At 50.9% G+C, this 11,183-nt stretch overlaps 1 protein-coding gene across 1 annotated transcript; it reads right to left on the bottom strand.

The window, feature by feature from the left end:
- Positions 1-3,115: 3,115 nt before the first annotated feature.
- Positions 3,116-7,381, bottom strand: LOC138683187 (olfactory receptor 14A16-like). Its single transcript, XM_069774718.1, has 2 exons — positions 6,491-7,381; positions 3,116-3,193 (listed from the first exon to the last, which is right to left on the bottom strand). The coding sequence occupies exons 1-2, from the start codon at positions 7,379-7,381 to the stop codon at positions 3,116-3,118; spliced, it is 969 nt and encodes a 322-aa protein (XP_069630819.1).
- Between the last annotated feature and the right edge of the window lie 3,802 nt (positions 7,382-11,183).

Below are 11,183 nucleotides of genomic sequence, written 5' to 3'. Positions count from 1 at the left end.
ACATGGCTGGCATGTTGACTATGGCATCACTTCTGCCTGAGAATCTGATAGCCAGCAGCAGGCACGTGCCTTGGTTGTAGTTCTGTACCTGGAGGTTCTGGTTTGTGACATCCCCAGTAAGAAAGGCACACAGCCTCGGTGCAGTAGCATTTAAAAATGCCATTTCAGAGAGAGCAAACACTACAAACAGTGAATAAGGCCAACTACATACAGGGCTGTACTAGGAGGAGCATGGCCACCCAGGCAAGGCTGTTATTATCCCTCTGGCCTCAGCACTGGTGTGGCCACATCTGGACTTGCTTGTCTGGATGTGGGGTTCCCCTGTCTGGAGGAGCGGGAAAGAACTGGAGCTGTCCCAGAGGACATCTGCCAAGATGGGCATTGGGGCCTCTTTGGAGAGGCTGAGGGACTTGGGCTTCTTCAGCCTGGTGAAGTGGAGGCTCAGGGCACGATGGTAGTGGAGTGCACCTGCTTGAAGGGTGGCTTCAAGATGATGGAGCTTTCCTTGGTAGTGGGAAGAGAAGGAAACCTGCACAAAGTGCAGCTTGGAAGGTTCAGACTGGATGTGTTGAGAAAGAAATGTCACTCAAAGGGTAGCCTTGTGGTGCAAGAGGTCACCCAGGGAGAGCCCAGATAAGCCCATGGCCTTGTGTTTCAAGGAAAATCCAGCCAGGCTGGAGAGACATCCGTGAAGGAATAGAAATGCTGGGGTGAGAGCTAGGTGGGAAAGCAAGATGGACGTCAACAGCCTGAAGGGAAGAGATAAGGCATGGGACAGGTTATAACAGCCTGCAGTAGAGATGGCCAAGTGCTCTGGCAAGGCTGAAAGGCAGAACAGGTCCAAGGTATTTGTTGTCTTGGCTTTGTCAGCTGCCTCTGCCACCAAGGCCTACCAGGCAAAACTGGTTTGGAGGCTGTGGACTTAGTTTCTTCCTCACCCCTGCTTGGGGAGGCCGGGAGGTGTTGCACAGTTTCCCTACACTTGGCATTGCTCACCCTCACATCCTGCTGACCCAGGAAGAGCCCTGAGCCATGCATGAGGGACAGGATCTGCCTTCCCAGGGCCTGGGGATCAGGGCTTGGCCTTTCTGCTGCATAAAACAAACCAAGGGTTTTCTCAGCATTACAGCCACCTGCACAGTGCTTTTGCCTCCCTGCAATCACAGCCTCCAGTTATCTGCTCTAACGAGTCCCTGGGGAGGCTTTGTCAGGAATGGCCCTCAGTGGGGCCCATTAATGCTTCAAGGTGCTTTGCTTCTGACTTTGACTTCTTGAGAACTTCATTTCAGTCTGCTCTCAGTAGCTGAGGTTCATGTGCTCAGCCTCAAACACACCATGGGGCTCATTAAGATACAGAAGGCCCTAGGAAGCCATTTTTCTTCCTGCAATTTTCTTCAAGTCTTCAAGACTTGTACAGCTAATTAGAAAGACTTCATAGTGTAGTTAAGGAGGAAGATTTCAAAGTGCACCTATACCCATGATTTTTTTCCTTTAAAGGATACTTTTTCTTACTTTTCAGTATAGAGAAGAGGTGAGAGAAGCATTCTGCAAGTGATAATGATCCAGAGTGTCTCCTCTGGAGGTCTGGACAGGTAGGAAAAGCAGTGCCTTGAGGTCTGACACTGGATGGACACCCTTGCTCCTCACCTCTCAAACCTCAGCACTTCTGACATTGGCCACCTGGGGGCTTCCATCTCTGTTCCTTGCCTCAGGCTTCTCCACTGATCTCTACAGCTGGAGGTTACAGCTCCATTGCATCATCTCCCCCCTGCTCTCCTTAGAGAACTGGCTGCACACAGGCCCAGCAGAATTTTTCCTATTTGCAAGCAAAGCAAAGAAAACCATGATGAAGTTTCATAAACAATAAGTCACACTCCTCCACCACATGCGAAGTACAAGCTGCTCCTAATGAGGCTGCCTTTCTACAAGGGATAGTCTTATGAGAAATGTTTGTGACAGATACTAAAAAGTTAGAGATAAACACAATTAAAGAATTGGCTAAAGAGGCAATTAGGCTACTGGAAGACAGGCAAGCTCTTAGCTCCCTGAAGCTCAAAGCAGCTGCACAGGGGAGAGGTATCTTGGTGAACAAAGAGTAAGGGAAGGAGAGAAGTGGAGCATAAGGGAAAGGGCCTTTGCCTAGGCAGTCTGCATCTGAAAAGATGACTTTCAGAAATGGTCATTGTGTCAGGACAGGTGTAACTATGTGAAAGAGTAGAGCAACTAAATACACCTAGGACAGGCAGAATAGTGGTAAGGGAGTTACAGGGGAGGACTGATATTTCTTTGCAATGTCCTCTTCAAAGGGTCATGGAATTGGTAGGGGTCTCTTGAGAGTGAAGACAACCTGATGTGGCACCCATCTCCTAAAGAGGCCAAAAGTGCAACCCAGGGAACCACAGGCTGTACAAGGTCACTTTGATGAGGAGCATGCCATTGAGTGACTCCTCATGGGTGACATTTCTGGGCACCTAAAATAGGACAACATCGGCATGGACTTCCCAAGGGTAAATCAGGCCTCACCAACCTGATTGCTGTCATGATGAAGGAGTGTGCATGAGGGGAGCATGGTGGATGTTGTTTACCTCCACTTCAGCAAGATTTTTGGCACGGTCTCCCTCAATATTCTTCTACTCAAGTTAGGACTTTATGGTCTGGATGGATAGACAAAGAGATAGGCAAAACACCAGTTGGATGATGAGGCAGAGAGCGCAGTGGTGAAGGGGCCGTACCCTATCTGGAGGCCAGTGGGACATATTGGGGCATTGTGGGGCTGCACAGGGGACTCTCCTGGGCGCTGTGCAGTTTAACCCCTGTATCCATGACCTGGAGGAGGCAACTCTCACCATGTTTGTTGATGGCACTATATTGGGAGGACCATTCCTGTGCCTTGGGATGCCATTCAGGGGAACCCTAACAGGCAGAAGGACAGTCCTGTCAGGGACTTTGTGAGATACAAGAAAGACAAAGGCCAGATCCTGCACCTGGGATAGACTAACAGCCTGCAGTGGCAGGGGAAGAGGACTGCCTGGCCAAGTATTGGTCTACGAACATGAAACCCCAAAGAGCAATAACAACAATGATACTAAAAGAAAGCATGGGCCTAGTATGGGAGTCACTTGTGGAAAAAGACTGGAAGTTTACCGGTATTGAAAAATGCCCATGAAATCACTTTTCTCAGGGCATTTTCCAGCTCCCTGTTCCTCATGCTATAGATGAGAGGGTTCACAACTGGAGACACCAGTGAGTACAGCACTGCCACCACCAGATCCAGGGATGGGGAGGAGATGGAGGGGGGCTTCAGATGGGCAATCATGCCAGTGCTGACATACATGGAGACCACTCAGTGCACAAGTCAGCAGCCCTAGCCAAGAGAACAAGGACCTCAGTTCTGGGTCCCAGCCCTACCAAAGCCCTTGGCTTTCCCCACCACAGGCTGTCCTATACTGTCCTATGTCAGTGATTATTTCTCTGCAGATTTTAACTCTCCCCCCTGCTTCCCCAACTCACTCTGACCCCATGATATCCCAAGGTTTACTGAGAACTCTCTGTCCTCACTGTTCTTCAAACATAAAGCTGTAGTTTTCTGAGGCTTAGACAATATCTCTGAGTTCCCTGCAACCCATCTGGCTTCTTTCAAAGCCTTGTTTATGTTCCTCTAGCACCAAAGATGTGCTCCACTAGCCCCAGGCTCACTTGAATTCTTATGTGCACGGCTCTCTCCCTGCACAACCACGTCTCTCACAAACCCTTCCCTTTTTTCCCCACAGTGATGATACTTCACCCCAGGAGGTCTGTGCATCCTCCACACTCATAGATGTTTCCTGAGGTCCATCCAAGTATGGGAAGTGAAGCAAGAAAAGAGCATGTTCAGATCATTTGGCATGAGAGCCACCCTCAGCAGCGGGCCTTCTCCATTTTCTGGGTATGCACTCAACATGGAAAAAAATCTCTTTAATCCCTGAGTTGCAGAAGAGGCGTCTTCCTTCCTGACATCTTCCCAGGACACACCTCATCCTCTTCCCCATCCACAGACATCCACTGCTTGCCATTTCTGGCCTCAGAGAGGGTTTCAGGATCTGCTAAAGCCATCAGCCACCTCCTTGTTTCTCACTGACATCCCTCAACTCTCTCTCTGAGCCCTACACATGGCCAATCAGTGCTGCTCAGAGCCACTCGCTCTTCAGCAGAGGCCTTGAGATTCCTGCATATTCCTGGTGCTTATTAACTATCTTCCTGGCTCTCTCCAGAGCTCATGGCAAACGTTGTTGTCTACAACAGGGCCTTTATGACCATCTTTTATGAAATCATTGTCTTTTTAAGATCATCTCTGCAGAAAGAGTAGTCACAGAAAAGCACCAAAGCCACCATAACAGAGTCTGAGTGAAGTGCCAGTAAGAAGCAGCTGAGCAACACCCAAGGCTCTGGCTTCCTGGGAAGGAGTGTCTCCTCTTTGTCACCTTTTCTAATGAAAGGAGCAGGAAAACTGTCCATCCCATGGAGCTCTGCTGAACTAATATGGAGCTGTACATTGTGAGAGGTGATACAAGTGGCATCAGCAGGTTGAGAAGACTTCTGTAGGGAAGGCATTTTGAGGGAGCACCCTGACTTCACCCAGATAAAAAGAGACCACGTAGTGTGCTGACATGATGGTTAGAAGTATCCTGGGGTAAAAGAGCATGGATGAGAGCAGGTGGGAGAGATTTGGTTTGCAGAGATTTGAAGTAGTACTCTCCGTGTCTGAGCAGTCCGAGGTTTGGAACCAAGGAAAAATATGGAAGCTCTCAAGGACGTTTTGGAATTCATGGAACTATCAGTAATAGAAGTAACAGGACAGTGCTGAAATGGAACTCCTATGTATTCTCGATTATGAACTAAGGCTATTTAAGTTTTCTTTTTACATGACAAAAATAGCTATAAGTTCTCAGTAATTAACGTCTGGTATACAATCCTTAGAAAGAGTGTCCATGATGGCACCTCCTGGCAGCTGCTTCATGGCCCCTGTCAGCACCCTGTCCTTGTGCTGGCCCAGCCCCACTGCCCATAAACAGTCCCACTGCCCCACTGTGCAGGCACAGCATGGGAAAGGGGAGAGTCAGGGGTGGGGACCTTCCCCCCATTGTGATCCCAAAGATGGCCTTCAGATCACAGTTCCACCATGATCCTGCTACTTTTTCAGCTTCCCCAGCACCCGACCCAAGCCCTGCCGCAGCCTTGTCCTACATGGGGTTTTGCAGACAGCTCTGCTCCAGGGTCTGCCAGGGTCTGGGGAAGAACAGAAGCTGGGCAGGGCTGTCTGTTCCCCCAAACCAGCCGTTGGACCACCAGGATGATGGAGGTGGCCTCACAGTGAAACTCACCCGTAAACCCGGGGTGACCAGCAAGTGCTGGAAATGGCCAATGAGAGATGCTGGGGGTGACAAAGGCCCTGAGCCACCTTCCCTATCTGTCCGCACTGCCAAGGGCAGAGACCAGACTCCTCCTCTCCCCTACACCTGCATTTCTTCCATGCTTTCCACACGCCCTGGCTCTGCACCACACCCCCCTGGTGTCAGTCCTTGCCCTCCATGCTCACACACTACAAGCTCTACACTGATATTTTTTCTCTCCTGGGCACTTTCCAGATCAGATCAGCTCCCCCTAAACTCTTCCCACTTCCCTTCACCTCCCTCCACCTCCCCTGCCCTCTCCCCACTGCAGCCCAGTCTGGCATGGCCCCACAGTTGTGCCCACCACAGGCTGCGGCAGAGCTCTGGGCACTCACCCCACAGCCCCAGACCCTCTGAAGGGCACAGGAGCTCCTCAGGGGTGGAGAGGGCTGAGCCCCAGGGCTGGGGGGCATCTGTGGCACAAGGCCTGAGGAGATCCCCTTGTATGATGGAAATGCTGCTATGGAGGCCAGCTCTGTCACACAAGTGCCCATTGCCTGTCCTTGCCTGTGGTCACAGGCCTGCCACACAGAAGGACTCTAACCAAGCTTGAAGAGCACTCAGGCCTTACACCAACCAAAGGGTTCAGAAGGAAAGCATGGAAGTGGGAAGAGACCATTTCAGGAAAGACCAAGCACTGGTGATCCCTGGTGCTGCTGCTGTGCCAGGACTCTTTTCTTCTTCCCCTCTGCACACAGGCACTGCTCCCTGCAGCTGCAGAGAAGGTCTTGGAGGAAGGACCTTGGAAAACCAAGTCACTGCAGGGCCCTTTATTTTGTTTAAACATCCAGAGGGCACAGCTCATTTGCACAGCCTGCAGGGCACAGCAAAGCCTGGACAGACTGTGAATTAGAAACAGGAGGAAGAAAGACATTTCTTTGTGGAAAGCATTCAGATAAATAAAACAAAGTGAAAAAGAAGGAATAAAACCACACCCAAAATCACCATAAAAAGACCAGCAAAAGACAGGTCGGGTCTGTAATGAGATATAAGTACTATGGAGAAGACAAGAGGTAGTTTATTCCTTCTAAAAAGCATCCAGTCATTAGTTTTCTCAGGGCATCCTTGATCTCATGGTTTCTCATGCTGTAGATGAGGGGGTTCACGGCTGGAGGCACCACCGAGTACAGAACTGCCACCACCAGGTCCAGGGATGGGGAGGAGATGGAGGGGGGCTTCAGGTAGGCAATTGTGGCAGTGCTTACAAACAGGGAGACCGCAGCGAGGTGAGGGAGGCATGTGGAAAAGGCTTTGTGCCGACCCTGCTCAGAGGGGATCTTCAGCACGGCTCTGAAGATCTGCCCATAGGACAGCACAACGAAAACAAAACACCCAAATACAAAAGAGACACTAACCACAAGTACCCCAAATTCCCTGAGGTAGGCATCTGAGCAGGCGAGCTTGAGGATCTGCGGGATTTCACAGAAGAACTGGTCCACAGCATTGCCTTGGCAGAGGGGTAATGAAAATGTATTGGCAGTGTGCAGCACAGCATAGAGGAACCCACTGCCCCAGGCAGCTGCTGCCATGTGGACACAAGCTCTGCTGCCCAGGAGGGTCCCGTAGTGCAGGGGTTTGCAGATGGCAACGTAGCGGTCATAGGCCATGACAGTCAGAAGAAAACACTCTGCTGAGATCAAAAAGACTAACAGAAAGACCTGTGCAGCACATCCTGGGTAGGAGATGGCCCTGGTATTCCAAAGGGAATTTGCCATGGCTTTGGGGACAGTGCTGGAGATGGAGCCAAGGTCAAGAAGGGCGAGGTTTAGGAGGAAGAAGTACATGGGTGCGTGGAGGTGGTGGTCACAAGCTATGGTGGTGATGATGAGGCCATTTCCCAGGAGGGCAGCCAGGTAGATGCCCAGGAAGAGCCAGAAGTGCAAGAGCTGCAGCTCCCGCGTGTTGGCAAATGCCAGGAGGAGGAACTGGGTGATGGAGCTGCCGTTGGACATGTTCTTCCTGTGGTAGTGGGGTGCTGTCAAAGTAGAAAAAAGACAGTGAAGAGTCAGGGCATTATTCTCAGAGCAATATCAAAGCCATTTCCCATAGACCCTCCCACTCTCACACACACAGACCCTTTTCCTTTTCTAGGAGACCTTCCTTCAGGTCTGTGGCTGGAGCCCTGCTTGGTGCTGGCCGAGCGTGCAATGAAGAGCAGGGCCTCTGCCCATGGGCTCTTGAAAGGTCAGCCCTGCTCTGCAGCTGTGGGTTCATGGGACTGATGCGGGCAGAGGCCAGTCTGGTGTTTGAATTTGTCACCTGAAGCCGCTCCTAACACAGAAGGGATTGTCATCATCTGCACTGCCAGTGCTAAGGAACCAGGAGGGCAAAAGCATTTTAAGAGTTCTATTTCTTTTTACAGCTGCCTACATCGCCCCTGGGGAGTTGTGTTTGCTCTCAGCAGTGTCTGGTGTCTTTTCAGGGTAACATGGAAGCGTGATCACCCTCCATCTCAGAAAGGTGCAAGCACAGTGAAAGTAGGAACTAGACAGAAGGACAGACCAGCTCCCCCTCTCTAGGCACTAAGACACAGGCAATCCTCTTGACTTGCCTGGCCCATGCTGTTCTCCCGGAGTGCAGCAGAAATGCTGAAGGCTCCTGAGACCTGAGACATCCACAGCAGACCACCAAATGTCTCACCCTTTCTCAAAGTCTCAGCACCCTGCTTCTAGCCAAGGACACACTGGGCTCATTTGACCAATCCAAGAGCATTTCCTCAGTCCTAGCATCTCTATGCTTCTCCATGGGGCTTTCAGATCACAGAAAGCTGCTATGAGACAGGTTTGCATCCTGCAGGGCAGCTAAAAGCTTGGAAGGACACTCGGAGGTGATAGCCCAGTGACCTGATGTGATGGCATCTCTGTAAGGGAGAATCAGCTCATTCCCCAGCCCCACAGACACCATTGAGCATAACCCCTCAGATGATAGGAAAGCTGGGACACTTGTTCCCATGGACACACCTGCATGGGAGGACCCACAATATTAGTGTGTGTGTATCTCTGCAGCTGAAACTCCCATCCCCACAGAGCCTGACAGCAGCAACAAGGTAACAGTAACACAGACAAGTGGAGAACCAAGGAAAAAAGCAGAGATTGACTGGCTCAGAGGCAAGGGGAGAGGCAGCTGAAGCCTCAGGAAAGAGTGACCCCTACCCAGCTGTGCATGCCACCTCCCAGACACCAGCACAGCCAGGCAGTTGTTCTCAGTCCTTGTGCTCTACTTCAGGAGGCTCCTCTCAGACTTACTGGTCACTCCAAGTTACAGCTCAGGAGTCTCAGGGACTTGTTCAAGCATAACAGCTACTCTTCTATTTCTCTCCCCAAATTCCCCAAGACTAGGAAACAGAAAACACAGGCTCAGGAAAGATCTTTATGATATAGTAATCCCTACTTCGACCTTCCCCTTGAAAAGTGCCCTTGGAAATGTCCTAGGGGTGATCTGGAGCAGTGAGCTGCCCTGACCCACACAGCACCCTCTTGTCAGCAGAAGGATCTTGTCCTGCTGCAAGTTGTTTTTCCACCCACAGCTTCTCCCCACTCTGCTGTTGCAGTTCCCCAGTCAGGCTGAGTACTTACCCTGACCGGTGGCAGAGTCCCTGCCCCAGCACACAGCCCCCCACGGTGCAGGGACCCTGCTCAGAAGGACAGCCCTGGGCACCCCTGGCTGCACACCGACCTTCACACTCTGCAGCCATCCCCGGGTGAAGGCAGCTGACATGCCCTGTCCCTCTGAGGGTGCAGCAGGGAAGCTGTGCTCCAAAGCACGGACTTTTTCTCTGCACTGCAGACACTGTGAGAGTCATCCTGAGAGATCCCATAGGCTGTGGGATGTGCCAGCTTTAGGAGGTCATTCCAGGAACCACAGCTGCATTGCCCTGCTGCCAGAGACTTACCCTGTAAAGGGCTGTCAAGATTTTTCTCCAAGTCAGCTCTCTCCTCTCTCCGTCCACCTCAGACTGCCTCCAACCTCCCTCTCCCTTCCCTCCTCTCCCCTCGGTGCCTGCAGGCGGTGCCCTCAGCCCTGCTGCGCTTTGCAGAGGAGCTGCTCCTGGGCAGAGCTGTCTCTCTGCGGTGCTGCCTGCTTGCCATGAGCTCCCTCCAGCCCAGGAGCCCAGCCCAGCTCAGCAGCAGAGGACCAGCCCAAGGCAGCCCTTTCTCTGCCCCCTCTGGGCTCCCCCCAGGTGTCCCTGGGGTTCCAGGGGAACCTGCTGGGAAACAGGCTGAAGCAATCACTGGTGTTCCCTCCCTCAACTGGGGAGAGCCACTTCTTTCCTGAAATAAAATTTTCCACTCAGAGACAAAGTTACAGCTACATGTGACCTTTTTTTTCTTTCCAGAAATATAATCCTTCTCTCAGAGTTACTTTTAATGTACCACTTTTTTCGTGTTATTTTTTAGACAGGATACTCAGACAGTGAAAGGCAGGGATCTCCTTTACACCTACAGACAGAAGGCATCCATGGGTCAATGGTCACATTTCATCCTGCTTTTCTATGCATGGTATTTAAAGGAGACTCAACTCCCTCCCATGCACACCACAAAGCCACAGGAGGTGGGATTCCTCTTAACTCTTTTTGGGTGGGCACAAAGTAGGCACCTGCATGTGAGCTCCTTCTCTCAGGTCCCATCTGAATTAATGGAGATGAAAAGCAGGAGTCAGGTGTTCAGTCACAAGTACCTGTTGACATTTGAGTTGCCAGAGGTGGTCCAAGATACATGTAGGTAACTGTAATGGAGAAGTTCATAGAGGCAGGGCAACATCTCGGGAATCATGTATGAGCCTGGTGGGAAATTCCTTTGGCCAAGTGACATGACAGCTTATGCCCAAATAAAGGCCAAAAGAACCTTTTCCTACTCCTTATCTCTATGGCACTTTATACAGGTATTCATATGAACGATTGCAGTCATGTACCATAGCAAGACCTGGGTGTCTCTCTTTTCCATCAGCTGGACTTACTGTACCTCCACTGACTATAATGGCATGTGTCCCATGTTTGTCCCCACATTGCCTAACAGAATTCAAGGCAGGTACTCTATTTAATGTCCAGATCCAGGGCCACAGAGCTACACGAGATGCCAAGGCTGGCATGGACCTCACAGGACCTACAGGAAAGCAATTCCCATTCAGGCTGGTACATCACAGACACTCCAGACGGCATCACAGAGAGTGCGATTTGGTGCCTGTGTGCCCTTGACTGATGCCATCAGTGAGAGGCATCAGTCATCAGATGCCATCAGAGAGGCAAGGTCCATCCCTTCCCCACCCAAGAGCTGCTGGGTTTGCATGAACATAAAGCATGTCACACAGGGGTTTTTACTCACTTCCTTGATGATACAATCAATGAAAAGACCAAGAATTTTCAGAGTGTTCCTGGATAGATCTGGTCTTCAAGGACAACATCTTGCAAGCACAGCAATGGTCCATATCAAAACTCAGTAGAAACTCAGAAAGGAATTCAAGGGCACCAAGACGAACTTTTGGGACTTCAGGAAGTGTTAAAGAAGAAAAACAGATAAGGTAGGACCACTGCTGAAATGAGGAAGTGTAGGTGTAGATAGATCTGAGGTACTCTACGTCACAGCCTCGGTTAGTACCAGCCAGGTCTCGCAGGCCTTTGAGTTGTGAGGCAGGACTCTGGAGGAGAACAACCAGCAGTGGATGGGGATCAAGCCCGCAGTTACTCAAGCAAACTACACCCTCACCAGTCCATAGGAACCACAGGGGCTGCATCCAAGGGTGCTGAGAGTGTTTTCT

The sequence above is a fragment of the Haliaeetus albicilla genome, chromosome 31 (assembly GCF_947461875.1).
Source record: "Haliaeetus albicilla chromosome 31, bHalAlb1.1, whole genome shotgun sequence".
NCBI classification, from domain to species: Eukaryota; Metazoa; Chordata; class Aves; order Accipitriformes; family Accipitridae; genus Haliaeetus; species Haliaeetus albicilla.
This window is presented reverse-complemented; position numbering and strand designations above follow the sequence as displayed.